Source organism: Ornithodoros turicata, chromosome 6 (assembly GCF_037126465.1).
Source record: "Ornithodoros turicata isolate Travis chromosome 6, ASM3712646v1, whole genome shotgun sequence".
NCBI classification, from domain to species: Eukaryota; Metazoa; Arthropoda; class Arachnida; order Ixodida; family Argasidae; genus Ornithodoros; species Ornithodoros turicata.
In genome coordinates this window covers 38,380,784-38,398,772 of record NC_088206.1, presented here as the reverse complement: position 1 = coordinate 38,398,772, position 17,989 = coordinate 38,380,784, and the positions used below count along the sequence as shown (strand labels likewise).

At 43.6% G+C, this 17,989-nt stretch overlaps 1 protein-coding gene across 1 annotated transcript in view; it reads left to right on the top strand.

Moving 5' to 3' along the window:
* The first annotated feature begins 6 nt into the window (after positions 1-6).
* Positions 7-17,989, top strand: part of LOC135398502 (afadin-like) — a 224,298-nt gene continuing 206,315 nt past the window's right edge. The window contains exons 1-5 of the mRNA XM_064629904.1: positions 7-619; positions 5,362-5,562; positions 6,190-6,299; positions 9,468-9,558; positions 16,688-16,852. Of these exons, the coding sequence (XP_064485974.1) occupies positions 505-619; positions 5,362-5,562; positions 6,190-6,299; positions 9,468-9,558; positions 16,688-16,852 (682 nt within the window). The 5' untranslated portion in view covers positions 7-504. The remainder of the gene's footprint in view (positions 620-5,361; positions 5,563-6,189; positions 6,300-9,467; positions 9,559-16,687; positions 16,853-17,989) is intronic.

Here is a 17,989-nt window from a genome sequence, read left to right as displayed (position 1 = left end):
TGGATCTAATGTCCTGTTGTGCAAGCCCAACTGTCAAATGCATTCGACCGTAGCAACGGAAGACACTCAACACACTTTCTGCATATCAGTGCGTGGTGCATATTTTTATATTCCTATCGTAGCTTCTTCTCATCTGCTTTTGGACTTTTCTGCTCTTGCATTGACATGTACGATGCGCATCAAAAATAACAGAAATGGAGACCACCACAACGCGCATAATCATAATCTCCCCAAACTCCGCCCTGTACAGGCCGGAAGTCACGTGAACGTTATCAACCGCTACGGAGAATGGCACGCAGAGACTACCGCGGCTGCGCAGTTGCCTTCGTAAGAAATACCTGTTTGTGATGGCTTCCCTGGGTGCAGTGTGTTTGAACGTGTAGTCATAGCCTATGGTGTAGTGCACTGCAAGAGACGTCTGAAAATGTGAACGTGGATGTGTGGTGATGTTCTTAGCGTTGTGCCTTTTTTGAGCTATCGATTATTTCTTACAATTTCAACAACATGGCGTCTGAACAAGAGGTAAAAGCCGTGGAGCGGATCAACCTACGGAATGTAATCAATCAGTGGAATGCAAACCGTTTGGATTTGTTTGAACTCAGCGAGCCAAATGAGGTAAGTTAGTAGAACAACAGAACGAAGAACATCTTGTACTCAATAATAAATTACGGCTGTTTGCAACTAGCACAGAAAAAATGTCTTTTGCTCTGTGTGTCGTCATTATCCAAGATGGCGCAGACCCGAGATTTCACGTCAACTGCCGGGCATTGAAAATGGGTTAGTCACCCATTTGCTTCCATGCGGTCGTACGTCTAGATGAATGTTGCATTTGTAAGCTAAAGCTTAGGGTGGGCAAACTTTGCATTCTGGTTGCCGTCTGCTTCCACTACACAGCTTCATAGTAGAAGTCATGGCGATAGCTTAACCTTGTGGTGCTCTTATGAGAAATCAGGATGAAAGAAGGATGTACACTTTATCATCTGACAGCTTGTGTTGTTGTGTCGCTCGCACTTACACCTGTGGGGGTCGGTACGGCATCTTTTGCTGGGAGTAGTATGTACTAGTTAAGCTGACGAGCAAATATTCCCGTGTAGTGGAGCGTGCTACTGACGTGACAACTAACGTCCATTTTTCACGGCCTAGTATGACGTCTTGTTTCCTCGACAGGGCCGTCAAATATCCATCGCCATCCAGTTCGAAGGATTGAGATAAAACTTTGTCATAGAAAGCGGTCGTAATAGGACACATGCTATACACAGTGCTGAATGTTTCCAATATATTGGAGCCTCCTCTTACGGTGTTCCGTTAATTAGGAAATAGCTAGTTTTTTCTCTATGTGATAACATGTGAAGGCACGTGTTTTCTGTCAGAAGCTACCGTCGCGGTAGCAGTGAACATATTTTCAACTAATATATTTTCCTTACTAAAGAAAAAAAAGAAGAAATAGTTACGTGTAGTAACAAACTGTATGAGCCAATCGTGTAAAAATGTGGTTCTAAATATACAGGACACCATGCCCGATCTTCGTTCATAAAAATAGGGGCGGGGATCAAGGGTGCAGCTGCCCCTATTGCCCCCACCTTCTGACACCCTCGATCCTCTTGATTTCTGTTATCGATATCTTTGTAGACTCTGTTCAGAGAAACGTGCAGGATACAGCATAGAGTTTGTTCACTGGCATCACCCCCTCCAGAGGGCCCAAGCTTCGAAAAGGTGAAATGCTGTCATGATGTAGGTCCCTTGAAGTTTGGCTCCGGTTTTTGTTTGCTGCCATATGCTGTTTAGATGACTGATTTAAAGCATGAGCTGAACCAAAAAGGCAGCAGTAGTTGAAGAAATCACAATAAATTGGCAAAATCATTCGCTGTATCTTGTAAAGAAAGACAATGCATGGAAGGAAAGTTGGGGCATTGTGTGACGTACCATCACACAGATTGATATTGGCACCAGAATCGCACATGCTAGACCTGTAACGAAAAGGGACGCCTCCAAGCAGTTCTTGGCAGCAGTTGGTGTTCTTCGTTTGGGTCACTATATGTAGAGGAGGTGGTGTCCCTCTGCATGAGTCCTGACCGGTGATGATGGAATGGAATGTCCCAGCGGGCAGATGTGCGTGGCCTTACGCTAGGATGGTGGCGGCAGTGGGACATTGTCGTCGTCATCGGTGGCCGCCACGCATAAATTGAAGTCCGTAGCATTTTTACGCAGTATTTTATTCTGTGTAAACTTGTGCGACGTATTACATATGATATGATATCGGAGCACTGGTTACAATGATGCCTGAAACTCTGTGCAGACACCATCTTCATTACACTGAATGTGGTGAAACAAACTTAGCAAGTGACTGGTTAGGGAAAATGCAATTGGATGTCTGTTAACAAAATAATGATTGCTGAAATGGGAAGATCTGCACATGACGTATCAAACAGGGTATTCAGGTGTAATCAAAGGTTCCAATACCTGCATCCTTGTTAAGGCATGATCACAACCAGTGTTTGCTAAGACAAGCTATTCACTTGCACTAACATCCAGTTGCTAAGGAGCTGAATTAACTGGAAGCAGATTGAATATTGAAGATAGTGATGAGGAGCTATTGGGAAACTGTCATGGTCGCAAAGACCAGGGGAGCTGGACTTTCTGGAGACTACAATGTTACCATTAATGCTGTTATTAAGAGTGATCACCAGGGACCCTAGTTTTTCAAGGCAAAAATATCGAAACTTAAATGGCACATAATACTGATCACCCACACCAGCATAATGATCCCGTAGCTTTCCACATCAACGGTAACATTGAAACGTTACCTAGATGTTCCTTGCAATAAAATGTGGCTCAAATCTGGTTCGGTTTATGTATTTCAGGCTTCACCATAACCGAAACGCAACAAGTGAGACACATCCCATGAGAGCTGAAAAATGATGCGCTTTCGTGTTCTCTATTTTTGTATCAAAATGCAAATTGTCTACGATACTACATCGTTAAAGTAGAGCTTAGCAACCTCGCTACATTTTCCTCCTTGAGGCACTGGGAGAATAACGAATCCCCTAATTTCCTCTGACATGAAGCATGTGTATTGCAGTTCGAGATTTTTGTTGACCGAGGAGGTCCCGAAGAAGTATAACTTTGTTTGGCTTCTTAGAAGGGTCTTGCGAGGATTGTTCCCTTGTGAGATTATGATTGGCTGCTAGGATCTGCCAAAACTGGAACAAAAGCTTGTTGGTTAATAAAAAAAGACATGCAGAACAATGTAGCGAAAGAACAGTTGAAAATTGTGTGTGAGGTCTTTGGCACTATTAGCACCTTCAAGGAGAAACAAAATGAATGTCTTTCAGCCCCCCCAATCGTAATCCCAATAAAAACAAAAACGAAAAACTTTGGAAATCTCCCCTTAAAAATGCCAACTTTGTTTTTACATGAAGAAACTTTCCACATTTCTTCACGGTTTCCCTCGACAAACAGATTCCTAAGATCTAAGATCATTACTAGTGCATGGATTTTCATGCAAATGCATGTTTTTTTTTTATATTGTTTGTATCTGGACGATGAAAAAACACTTTTTGGTCTTGGTTTGGAACCAATCAGAAGGGTTCTGTGGTGCATATAAATGCTTGTTTTGCACGTTGTGGCATATTTTGCATGAAAACTACTGGCACATTATGACATTTGCTGTTGTTGTGCCAAAAACCACAGAGGCAGTAAGTCAAGCATGAAAAGTGAATATTTCACCATATTTTCAGGTGTGAGAGCTTACTTCTTCATTTTTTCATGGATGGTTTTGTTGGTTTCGGGACTGCGTTGGGTTGTCTTTCGTGAAAATTCTGGTTGAAATGGAATATTTTCCATGTTTCGGTGAGGTGAGATGCTGTGTTCAGCCCATACCTTGGCTGCTCCATCCTCCACTGCGTGCATGGCCAATGGACTGTACTTCACCTTCGCCACATTACCGTTAGGAGACGAGCAGCGTTCGCATTCCAATCGACATGATGTGGTGCCCAACACAAAGCCATGACAAAAGAAGCCTTGAGCATGGGCAACACGAAAAACACAAACATACGTGTATGTTCGTGTTTTTCATGTTGCCCATGCTCCTGCTTGTTTCATCGTGGGTTTCATCCACCAGCTAGCCTGTGTTTATGCTATTTTATCTATCACGAATGCAAAACCTTTAGCTCCATGGTTTATATCTGTGGCGCCAATATTCTTTGTTGTGTGCTGCAGAATGAAGGTGGCTCTTTTTGCTGTGTTATTCCTAATAAGATACTCTCTCCTTTTAAAATAGCATACCAAGAACAATGAAAAACATTGCATATATTGAGGATTTTTGCTGCATATTTAAAAGATTTTCAGTGCATTGTTGCATGCATAGTTTGGGAGCTTTTAATGCATATTTATCCACGCTCTAGTTATCACTATCCTTTCCATTTCTCAGAAGTCTGGTGTTTTTCTGCAACCTGGTACAAAGTGTACCAATATGTGTTACTCAGCAAAGAAACCTTTGTTATAATATGGATCTCGAGCTATTCCAGTTCAGAGGCTTTGCTTCAGCAAGCACCACCGCTATTTACAATTTGCTCATACCCAAAATTTTAAAGTCAGTATGCTATTTTGACAATGTGATAGTTGAAAGTAAAGCTAAGGACAAGTCTCAAACATATGCACTTTCCTGTGACGTATGACAACATGGTATGACACTGGAGGAACTGAAATGGCGAGGCTTATCAAGGACATGACAGCTATCTAGCATTACAGCTAGCTGTAATAGCAGCACCACGTTTTCACTATCTTTTATCTCCACGCACCATTAGGAAGTAGGTGGATTTGTTGTTTGTTGGAACATCTGGGTTGTTGTACACAAAAAGTGCTTCCTCTCTGTTACTTTGCTGATGTCATTGTTCATAAAGAACAATCTGCCTATAGCTCTTCCTACCATACATCTAATTGTTGAAGTCACATGCTCACACCCAGAGTTTATAAAATACAGATTCAGCCCTCTATAGACACTCCCAAAATGCTTTCTCTTTTTGGCCTTGTAGTCAAGATACATGAAGACTATGAGTGGAATCTGGTCTTTGAGCACAACTTTTTCTCTCTTCATAATATGTATTTCTTTACATGATGAATTCAGAGATCATAACCCTGGACTGAAAATAATGAATGTGGAATACTTGATTTTAATTGTGACATCCCACAGCATGTCATGTTGTATTACAGGTTTGTATGTGGAATGAAATAGAATGGTGCAGCATGTAAGATTGTCTCCAAAATAGTCTTTTTGCTCTTGTGCCTCACCATCACTTACCAACATAAATGGCGTTTCGTCTGTTGCTGGAGGAATCTACATTTTCTTTTTTGGTATTTCAGGATCTGGATTCCACGGTGTGATGCGCTTCTATTTCCAAGATGCAGACCAGAAAGTAGTGACAAAGTGCATCCGTGTATCAAGCACTGCAACCGTCCGTGATGTAGTGCTCACCCTCATTGAAAAATTCAGGCCGGATATACGCATGCTGTCCATGCCAGACTACACTGGTTATGCGCTGTATGAGATCCATGAGAATGGAGGTGAGATCTTCTCTCTATTATGTAACATAAGCGGTTGACTTATATGCGGCAATAGTATACGGTAAAAGAGAGAATAATAACAAAGGTGCCCCCCCCCCCCCCCCCCAAAATGTGTAGTGGATAACAGCCTGTTATCCACTACACATGGTTGACGAAGGGGTTTAGAGACTTCTTCAAAAGCCTCTATTAACCGCTCTGTGTGGAAGGGTCTGATGATGGCTGACCTTGATACCGAAGGGCAAACATATCATTGCCTTTACACTTGTGATCAGCAGTTCGTGAATTGTCTAGAACAACAATTTTCCTCAAGGAATTACCTCCCTTTTGACATCACACTTATGGCAGAAATAACTTTGAGGCATTTTGCAAGAGGAAGGACCTTGCCAGTTGAGAATATGTTTAAAAACGGACATTGGTGATTCGGGAAAAAATTATCTATGTGGGAAAAAATGTGTTTACAGTATTTTTAACAGACACCTACAGTGTCGTCATTTTGCTTTTCCTTCTATGATGTTGTACTATCTTTTGATGGGGAGCAGACTATTTTTCTCGTTGTTGTTGTTCTGTGCTGTGATGATAATGAGATTGTGCATGAAATACCCGTTGTTTATTGGAACACATTTGCAGAAGAGCGAAAGCTGGGCCCCGAAGAAAAGCCCCTCTTGGTGCAGCTTAACTGGCACAAGGATGATCGTGAGGGACGTTTTCTGTTTCGGCGTATGGAAGACAAAAGTCGTGTAAGTCTGGTACTCTGCTAAGGTCTACTGTGATACTCTCAAGCTAGTCTGCTTATCTTCAGGTCTTTTCTAATTGACACTTTTGTGAGCTTTGTGTTTTTCATTTATTATTCAAACACTAGAAATCCCTTTATCATAAAGAAGCTGACCTTCCTGCAATTTTAGAGTGCCACCCAGAGCAACAAATATTGAATAATTTTACCATATTCACGTTGTGCTGGTAGATGCATGTGAATAGCCACAACACCTGTTCAAAGGGACGGTCGCATCCGTTGAAGTCGATTTTGAAACTATAGTATCATTTTATTCCTCCTGGACCACGGTATCAGAAATTCCACGCAAAATAGTGGCATCGTTTCACTGTTGTTCGACGAATACATGACAAGAGAAGACGCGGGTGTTGAGAGTATGCCGGAATTCCCTCTCTGGAAAAACGAGTAAACATCACTCTCTAAGGACCAATGAGGGAACATCCTTGAGAAAAGGAATGCTGTGGGTGAGTTACGGGGCCTTTCCTCCTCTGAGCGCTGCTCTCTCTCTCTCCACTTAGGGAGTGAGGTCACGCCGCCAGAGCCTCTGCGCTCATCTTTAAAATTTGTTTATTTAATATCTAAGCACTTTTCAGACAAAAAAATTAGCCAGGTAAATTGTCGGCCATACTGAATATAGTGGTATCTGTTTCATAGATGGGTTTCCAGATACGACCGTCCCTTTAACTGTTCATGTGCAGCATAAAGGCTTCTTCATGACCTCCCTATCTTGTGATGGCATGCAGTGTTACCTATTGCCACAGCTCAAGTGGACTCCTTTAGTACCTTCCTGAATACCTAGCTACCTCAAGATCTGTGGACTGCACTGATCACATACCCTTAGTGTACAGGGTTCACCAAGATAAACTTTGGGGTTTGTAATGGAGATAAATCAAATAAAAAAACAGTGTCGGGAAGCTAAAGTCGATGTTAGAGGACATATAATGCTCCAAAATTTTTATAGATACTGCCACTTGGCCCATTTTTCTGCAGATAAATCGTGGAAATAAAAAAAACTGGCTATACCTGTGTTTCAGCTCCTTCCGTCAGATCGTGACATGGTCGAACGCGGCGTTGCAGACTATATCGAAACTACAGCACTGTATCGAAACCAAGTGAACAAGTGGAACTCTTTCTGTTTTCTTCTCATATCGCGTTAATATGGTTTCGATGTCGTCTGCAACACAGCGTTCGACCATGTCGCCATCTGACAGAAGCAGCTGAAACACAGGTATAGCCAGTTTTTTAATTTCCACGATTTATCCGCAGAGAAACAGGCCAAGTGGCAGTATCTGTATAAAATTTTTGTGCGTAATACGTCCTCTAACCTCTACTTTAGCTTCCCGACACTGTTTTTATTTGTTTATCTCCGTTTACAAACTCCAAAGTTTATCTTGTCGGTCGCTGTATATGTAATGTATATTTAAATGTATCTTCGGTGAACAAAAAAAGGATTCTAGGTATTTCCTGCAACAAAGAGTTCTATGAAACAAAGTATTTTGTAGGTTCACATTATAATGTGCAACACCAATGATATGCTGCTGTCTTACAATGTAATCTCATGATCAATAATGGGCAATGTATTCATCGGTCTTGCATTGTAATGTACCGCTTTTGTTACAACACTACACATAAACAATCTCAGCAGAAATAGAAATCAATCCTTTTACAGAGCACTGGATTTTTGGAACTGCATATTTCAAGGATGTGTGCAAGTTATGTGAATGACAAAGAGACACATTATGTTTTGCATTACATTTGGAAGTATGTATCACATTGCCATGTGCAGGTGTGTAAATTGATTGGCATGACGGAAGTGTCTTGAATTCCGAATTACTTATAGAAGCATTTCTACATAGTTTGTAATCTTCTGTTGAAAATTTGCCCAGTGAATGCCACGTTGGGTATTAGAGCTGATTGCAGCTGATTGTTTTATGTCTCCTGCATCTTTGAAGCAATGGTGTGCTGCTAGAAGGACAACACACTAGGACAACAAGACTAGTCTAGAAGGACAACAAATTGGTGTCAGACATTTCTAAAAAATGGCTCCTTTTCTTAGGCTTTCCGCAGCACAAACTGTTCATTGTAAAAACATAGAAATCATACTGTTTGTTTGCCTTCTCAAACTGTCCTTTGATACCATTTCTTATTTTACATACTCCCTGTGACACAAACATTTTTCCTGATTTGAGAAGTGGTGCAATAAAATTTGCCCATTTAAAACGCTGCTGACTTAAAATCTCCACAAAGATAAAGCAAAATTTTTTTGCGTGCTGCACAACTACCCTCCCTTGATGCATGAGGAAGGCATTATTATTTATTCTTGACCATGGGTGACGTTGCAATTCCCTAATATGTCACAGTACACGTGTGCACAAGACGGCTCATTGGCAAGGCCTCACACAAGGTTGTTTGAATCTCAGTGGAATTATCCCAAACAGACAACCTAGTTTGTGGACTTGGATGGTGTGTGCTGTCCCTATTGAGCAAGGGCAAAATTAATTATCTCGACAGTAGCTTATGGACATTGCTTGTGGATCTGAGTTGAATGTTTTCTTTTTGTTGCACTGTTCTCTTAGCCTGCTCTGTTAGCCTTAGACAGAGAGGGGTTACATGCTTAACTAATGCCTTAAACCTAAGCAAGGTTTATAATGCATAATGTAAAACCCCGACACTAGGGAAGAGGAAGAAGGGAAGGGAGACTAGAGACAGCTCCGAAAAAGACGTTTGGCCTAGCCGTTTTTTCAAGGTTTATTAGCTAGCATTTTTTCTACTCATTGAAAATAGCGTAGTAAAAATATGAAAGGCCACTTATAAACTATCTAGATAGCAATTTCGTAATGTTATCACATACAGTAGCATAAATGTCTATAATAGGTCTTATTTTTGTAAGGGCTGAATTGCTGTGATGGAGAGCACGGAGCTGCTTTCTGCTCTACATGATTTCCACAAGCATGAATGGTCTACATTCATGTCTGTGGAAATCATGTAGGGCAGAAAGCACATCCATATTCTGATGATGCAGAGTGCACCACATTGCACATGCCAAAATGTATTGCGAAGTTGCTCGTTTATCTATTACATTACAGTTAAAACACCCCAATCATCATGAAAATAAAGTTGTTGCTACCTATTACAGTTACCTACCCTCAAGGTGGAGTCCCTGAGGTTTGGCAGGAAGCTGTCTAAACGGGAGAAGAAGGACAAGAAGAAAAAAAAAGAAGGAAATGGTGAGAGAATCCTCAGTCTCCTGCAAATGGACCTTTTCTAGAGGTGTGCAAATATTGAGATTTTCTAATATGAATCGAATACGAATATCGGCAACATTGCCCTTTGAATATCGAATGGAATATCACATCATAGGATAAAGGCTTCTAATAGTATTAGCTTGCAACAATTAAGTCCAAGAAGCAAGCCTTCTCACGGCTGTGTGGTGCTTACCTTTCAAAAAATGGCCCAGGACATGCACTTGAGGAAGCTAACAAGGAATATGTATTGATCTACAGTCATGTCTCGGTTATCCAGAATATTCATCATCCGGACTACACTAGCGGGAACGAGCCTGTTACCATTCACTTCTGACTCAGTTATCCGTAATTCCTTATCCGTATCCGGACGGGAAGTACGGGATCAGATGTTCCAGAACCTACGTTATTGTGATTCACTTATACGTACTGGTCACCAGTGACCCTAATCCGTGTCAACGCTACCTGTAAGTGCCACCGCTCGCGGGCTTTCCCAGCTGGGGGAAAGTTGTCTTCTGTCCTACTTTGCAGCCATCAGAGGTCACTTCATTTGGACTTTAGGGGGAACAGGGTAGGGATAGCGCCCGTGAAGCGGAAGAGGTGTCCAATAACGTCTGGGCACAAGAAATCCACATGCGATCGCCATGCATCGAAGCCTTGCGAAAGCATACCAAGCCTCATGGCATGGACCAAAGAAGTTCTCCGTATTGATGTGCCGAAGCTTGTGACGAAAGCATGTGCACGGGACTACTTCCCTAAGGCGTTGCTTTTCTTCGAGCAGCTGTGAGACTTTTGAGGTAACTGGTGCTTTGGGGTAACATACTTTATTTGTTTCTCCAGTTGGAAAAATAAAGCTCTCGCTGTGTCACAGGGGCTCTCGAAAATGTTTGCACTCCCCTGGATTTTCGCTTGATTCGTTTATCCGGAAATTCGGTATCCGGACGGTAGAAGTCTGGAACTGAGATGTCGGATAACTGGAGACTGACTGTATTTGCTTCACATGAGGCATGCATGTTTATCTGAACATGTACAGTCAAATTATTTTTACAATGAAAGAATGTGTTGATCTTGCGAAGCAAACTGAAAGCCGTAAAAAAGTTTCACTTCAAATGTCCTTCATGCATTTAACAGTTTTGACACTAAACACCAGCAAACCGACAACAAATGAAAGTGAAAAGCTATGGCATGTTCAGAATGTGGGATGGTATAGCTTGCAGGTCATCACAAAGGAAAACGAGGGTAGCAAGTGTACTGTCCTTGCACTGGGAATTCCTTCTGCATTTGTCGTGTAGGCGCGAAACTGTAGAGCATCGCTTGCGAGAGCGTAATTCCTGACTGTAAGGCATAGTTTGCAACAGCCTCCTCAATTAGCGCTGTAAAACCGCTATCATCGATGGTGGCGCATGACTGTGCTTATCACGCGTGGTCATTTCAGCAACGTATGTGTTCACCGCTTTTTTCATTTCATCTGAAGGATGTTTTACATGTTCGTTTAGAGAGTCATGGCTGTTGCAGATCAGTGGCATCTATTTTCTATCACTAACCAACGCAGTGCAAACTGCACAAGTACAGAGCCCAATCGTAACGTCATAAACCGTTCATGAAGGCTTGGGTTGATATATGTATCTTTTTTTATTGTTGTTGCACGGGGGGCCACGTGGGCTGCACATAACCCCAGGCTGGCTGCCTACTTCCGGCACCCCTGGTCTAGAGTGTGTGGCCCTTAAAGTTGTTCAGGTAGCAAAACCTCAAGCCAAAATCATTAAGATTGTTTTGAAATAAACTGGAAGTCATTCGTGGTGTGAAAGAAAAGTCTAGATACACATGGGGCATGTTCAACCTTAATTTTAGCAGAAATATCAGACTACTTGCCACCAGCAGAGCCAGCCAAGCTCGCATGATGTTACTTTAGTGTCTCACCATGGTTGAAGTGGTGATGGAAGTGTTGTGCCATTTGCAGCATTCCTGACACATTGTCCCATCCAGGTCATTCTTGCTGAGGTTGCACCAAGGAGAGTAGACAGGCACTTTGAACCTAGAGGAGGTAGCAACTGAACCAAGAACACAAAACGTGAATCGAAAGCGAAACAGCCGCTTGGATTACAAAATTTCAAGTGTTGAGGAGCTTCTCATAGTGGTCCGAAGCTGCTGGTTGAGGGTGACGACCAAGCAGAAATGCTAGAGAGTGGATGCTTTTTGGTGTTTTCACTAAAATGGGCACTCGCCACTATGTCTGGTGGTTATTGTGAGTTTTGGAGATATATCCCCCAGTCTGCTTCCTTTTCAATGAGTGAATTGTCACCTTCAGTGGTGCGTGGGTTCTCGCATTTTGATGCTCGTGCAGTCCACCAGGTTCTTTCTTAGTGCTCGTAATAATTAAAGCATCACAGAGAAAATTTATACAGTCAAACCTTTGACTGTCAAAACACGCATTGTTTCTATGGGGAAGGACCTGCGTATTACGATGGAGCTCGCCATTCTGAGTACCCATATAGCTATATTGACGCACAGCCGCTCGCATCGGTGACTTTGGCATGATGCGGCTCTGATGTGTTGCCCTCTCCGCGATTGCTACGATACGCGAGTATGGGAATGCCACGCAATTGTGCGCTTAGTCACTGTGACCTGCATTCTGCACTGGTTTGGACGCTTTGTTTTCTTTGGAGCCGAATACTTTGTGCTCTGGCGAAGGAGGGTTCACATCACTCCAGTTTGGCTTGTAATCAAGATAACGTCTCAACCGAAGAAACATAACGTGGGATATCAAACTCGTAATCACAGACTAACATCGTTGTGGAAAGAAAGTGACATCCATCGACCAGCAGTATGGCCTTTCCTGTTCGCAGTTTCAATGATTCTGAAGGCTGACTAGAAACCGCGGAGTTGCTTGTGATGGTTCAAGTGCGAAACTCGAGAGAACCCGAAAGTGCGTGCATATGAGCGGCGTGTCGTCGACCACATGTTGTTCAACATCGACAGCACCAAGGAGAAGAAATCCCTGATTTTAAAGTAAAACCTCTGATTTCTGTACCGTTTCTCTGTGCAGGCGTGGTACAAGAGGCGTAAGACTTATATCGTGAATTGATTCCTGAAAGCAGGTTTTGGTCTGCGAGTGCCTGGGAGCGTATCTCCAAAACACTCCCCATACAATGGATTGCGCTATACCTAGCCTTAGTGGATGATAGGTCCGCTATGATAGGAGCGCTAGTCCTCGCCATTCCCACGTGGGCTCTGTTGCGTGTTGTGACTTCCCGCTGTTTCGGATCATCGTTTTGCAGTCATGGGCAAGCCTCTAAATGCGTACACTGCAGCGTTCAAGCTCCGGGTCGTCCAGTACGCTGGAGAGTGCAGCAAGCAAGCAGATGGACGGAAATTTGGCATCGATGAGAAGTGTCTGCATTCCTGGATACGTCTGAAAGAACGGCTCACCGAGACCAACCGAAAAGCGTTTCGTGGAAAACAGTGCAAGTTTCCAGGACTTGAAGCATCTTGAATGTGTGGCAATCCATGTCGTTCAACATCATTGTAAAGAACTTCAAAGTCACGCGAATCTCTAACAACATGGACGGCACCGAAGAAGACCACCTTTGGGCTGACTGCAATGACGAGAGCGCGAGTGATACCTCGAGCAGAAGCGATGAAGACAACTACCGTATTTACTCGAATACAAGACGCCGCCGATTGCAAGACGACCCCTGGACTACAGCCTCAAAAATTGGGGAAAAAAAGAAAAATGAGGGGTATTGGCAAGCACTTTATTCTGGCATTTCATCATTCTCAGAAAAGTCACTGGCTTCCTTGTCAGAATCATCCAAAGTGCGTCATCCTCAGTACCGTCCATTGCATTCGAAATACCACACTTCTTAAACGCGCGGGCTACGATGACATCTGGTATCGCCCTCCACGCGTCCATAATCCACATCGCCACCTGGCTTAGCGAAGCACGCTTCAGACGTCCAGTTGGAGTGAACTGTTGGTCGCCACATTCCATCCACTCATTGTACAGTTTCCGGAGTTGGTCCTTAAACAGCTTGTTGATTCCAACGTCCAGAGGTTGAATTTGTGAAGTCATGCCCCCTGGGATCACTACGAGGTCAGTGCTGTTCTGCCGTACGATCTCCTTGCTGTGATCACCAGTATGCCCCTTGAAGGCATCAACAACCAACATGGAACGGCGGCACAGTAAGCTGCCTGGGCGGCGGAACCGTACGGTCTTCAGCCAGTCGTCGAAGAGCTCGGAGGTCATCCAACCTTTCTCATTGCATCTTATTACGGCACCACGCGGGAACTGCTCCTTTTTCAGAAGGGTCTTTCTTGCAAAAAGGATGTACGGAGGGAGCTTATGACCGTCCGCGGTAAAGGACAGCATTACTGTAACTCTTTGTTTATCACATCCTGTTGTGCGAACTTTCACTTCTTTCGCTCCAGTTTCTTCCACTGTGACGTTCGACGGCATGTCGAACCAAACCGGGGTTTGGTCGGCGTTCCCGATTTGCCCCAACGGGTAGCAGTGCTCCCTTCGAAGTCGGATAACATACCGTTGAAACTCTCGAAGCTTTTCTTCGAAGTGAGCCGGTAACCTCTGGCACACGGATGTTCTCCTCCTTAATGAGAATCCTGACCTTTTCATGAATTTCTGGACCCAACACCTGCTGGCCTTGAAGTCCGACGGTGGGATGTTCTTCTCACGTGCCAGTTGACGAGCTTTAAGTTGTATCATTTCTGCTGTTACCGTGACACACTTGCTCCGGAGTTGCCTGATGTAGTCGACAACAGCTCTCTCAACATCGGACTGCCGTCCAGACTTCGGGCCACCGAAAGTCTTCCGCGTTCCTGAGCAGTTGAATATTTCGTTGCATTGTCCCAGCCACCTGCGCACGTTGGCCTCTGAAACTCCGAAGCGTCTTCCTGTCGCAACGTCGTTGTTGGTAGCTTCGGCCACTTCTATCACTTTCCGTTTGAAGGCCGCCAAGTAGAGCGTCCGCTTTGGAGCCATCACTCAGGAAACACTAGTTACTACGTCGCACGTGCACCGAAGACGAAGGGAACTGACGAAAGCACGGCAGTCAAATGCACCGCGAACAAAAGCACGAGGAAAGGAGAGAACGAATTAAGCGAATCACGTGGTACCAAACTCCGTTCTCGCTGCGTCTCCTTTCCCCCTCTCCTTTTCTCCCATGACTCACCTACCCCGTCCTCTCGCCCGCTCGAAACGTGTCGCGGAAATCACATGGTTTCGATTCCAAGACGACCCCCGATTTTCGGCACTAGCTTTTTTGGAAAAAAACTCGTCTTGCAATTGAGTAAATGCGGTACGTATAATGACCCACGTAGTCAAGGCTACACATCTCTGGAGGCTTCCGCCATATTTCTCATACTTTGCTTTTTCGTTCCATCGCCCGCAAACAGCACACTTTACAGTGGTGCCCGGGTCCGAGATCTTGCTCCCCCCTCCCTGAACAATTGCCTAGCGGCGCCCCTGGCCGCACCCCCTCAAAATTCAGTAAAAAAAGCTCTAGCCTTACACGAGTAAATACTGTATGTGAGAATAGAGGTTTGTTACCAAAGCAGTTACCAACGACGCTATTGTTCGCGAGGCTTGAATAGCCAGAATTGCTTATAACGATGCATCTGATGAAGGTGTGGGCATATCGCCATTCATTGAATGTGCTGCCGCATTTTGCACAATCAATGTTTTGAAGGCTTCCTTATGGAACGCTGCCTTTCCGCGCAGCGCATCATGCGGCTGGATGCACTTGAGTGTGATGCTATGTAGTCCAGGAACTACCGGAAGGAATCAAAACTAACTTTTAAATAAAACATTGGTTTTTCCAGCCTCTCTCGTTGAGTCTCTTTCGCATCACTCGTGGGGTAATGTGCACCACAAGAGTTCTGTAACATGGCGCTGACTTAGGTCAGCCCTCGTACAGCGATACCCCTCGTATAACGATCAAATTCCCGATAACCGCCGATATCGTTATACGTGGGTTTTATCATGACAAAGAACATAGTAAGCAGATGCAAGTGAGCTGTAGATATATGGGGTAGTTGGTAACATGATGGTGTGGACATATCGCAGCAATTTAACGAGAGACACAACACAGAATAAGACAAGACACGATGACTACAGTCATCGTGTCTTGTCTTATTCTGTTAAATTGCTGCATTAAATTGCTGCGATATGTCCACACCAGCAAGTCAGCTGGTATGAGCTATAAGCGGGCAACATGTCCTTGAGTATGAGGAACCATTGGAAAACGAAACGCATGGTATGCAAAAAAAATACAAAGACAAGTGTAATTGGCACACCAGGTTTTATACAAGAGGAGAAAAGGGTAACTGATACAGAAAAGACAAGGAGGCCAAGCAACACTTTGGAGAGTACATTGCTGAGTTTGCTTGCACAGCCTTTTGTGGTGGTCGAGATTATCCTGCTTCTTTTTGTGTTTGAAAGTAGGCAGTTTCAAGGTCACGGAGTTTGCAGAACTCCGTTTTTTTTAATCTTCATTTCTCCCAGAAGGCTGTATTGCTGCCGTCTGGCATGACCTCAAACCCAGTTTTTGTTTTTGGCCTCAGCAATAGAAGACTTGTAGACTATGTCCTGACAGAAGGAGCAAAATTTGGGGAACAAGCAGCGCAGGATATGTGATTACTCAGTTCGGGAACAGCACCTCAACAATATAAAAAAGATGATTCCACTGTTTCTCAACTCGGCAATGACTAGGAGCGTTTCAGTCACTATATGTGCTGTTTTGTTGTCTTCTAGTTCGCGAATTGTTATCGGTAGTTAAAATCACTCATGCCAGCTCTGAACTGACAGGTTACTCTTGGGACTTTGGAGCTTGTATCACTCCAGCCAAATTGTGCTAGAAAAACTAGCCTCTTTGAGAAGTTTGAATATTGAATTTTCAAATACGAATCTAATGTAGGTAAAAGATGTTTGTTTTTTATTCAAAAGTTGAAATATTTGCACACCCCTCTTTTTAATGCTCAACTAATGCTGCTTAAAATACATATTACATTGGTCCTTCCTACTGGGGAAAAATTTTTCCTGTGTTCTGTAGATTTTCTGCAGCAATGTTGTAACTCTACTTTCTAATTGATGGCGCATGAGATCGAGATGGGATTGCAGAGAAGCTGTACACAGAATTACCAGAGACAAGCTTCACACGCTCCATATCGAACCCCGAAGCTGTTATGCGCAGGAGGAGGCAACAAAAGTTGGAAAAGAAGCTGCAGCAGTTTCGTCAGGAGAATGGCGCAGGAAGCAGCGAGGCAGGTGAGGATAGTTTTTGTTAACCAGTTATACTTTCCCATCCTTCTTTTTCTTTCATCACATCTGTAGATCTTCAAGTAGTTGTATTCAGAATGGTGTAACTTGAAATTGTGTGTAACAACTATTCTACAAAAAGTGCTTAATCTAAAAACATCTCGTCGATCTGAGTGCTTTCCTAGGGTACGTATACAGTAGAATCTTGATGATACGATCACATCCTTTACGAATTTCAGCATGTGTACTAATAGGCTATGGGAGTACGGATAGGGATAGTACGAACACTTTTCCGAGCTGTGGTAGATGATACGAGCAGGCGAGACGCTGTGCACATCTCCCATGCTTATGCCAGAAACAATACGGCACCCTGTGACTCAGCTGTGGTGCCCCTCATTCGTCTTCAAGTAAACCGCACGGATGTGATTTTATGTGCTTTAGCAGTGTCTACGGGTCGACCTTGTGGAAAGACTACATTAAAAACATTGCTAAACACTTCGCTCCATGGACTGTAAAATCTGCTGCAAAAAACACGTTGTCAAGCTCTTGTCAGTTCCGTCACTGATAGTGTGGGGTGAAGTTAGTTTGTTATGCCCGCAAAGCAATACACATGCATGGGCGATTCTATCCGAAGTCGAGATTATCCTGCTTCTTTTTGTGTTTGAAAGTAGGCAGTTTCAAGGTCACGGAGTTTGTGGAACTCCGTTTTTTTGTATCTTCCTTTCTCCCAGAAGGCTGTATTGCTGCCGTCTGGCATGACCTCGATCCCAGTTTTTGTTTATGGTCTCAGCTTTTCAAGAACTTAAGTGTGCCTGTCTGACACCCTTTTGGTTTGGTCAGGGAATTTGCTTTAAATAGTCAGTGAAAACCTGGAAAAGTCAGGGAATTTGTAGACTGCAATTTGGTAGACACCCTGAGTGAACAGCTGCTTTCTGTTTGCAGCAACATTGTCACCTATTGTTGCACTGACCTGTCACCAGAGCATGTTGAACAAGTAGCATTTTTGCATGGCAATGCCTGCTCACAAGGAACTTCAGTGTACCGTATTTTCACGCGTATTAGCCGCGGCTTATGCGCGATTTATTTTTTTCGCGGGCGCTCTGCGGCTTATCCGTGGGTGCGGCTTATCTGGTGACTATTTTTCCC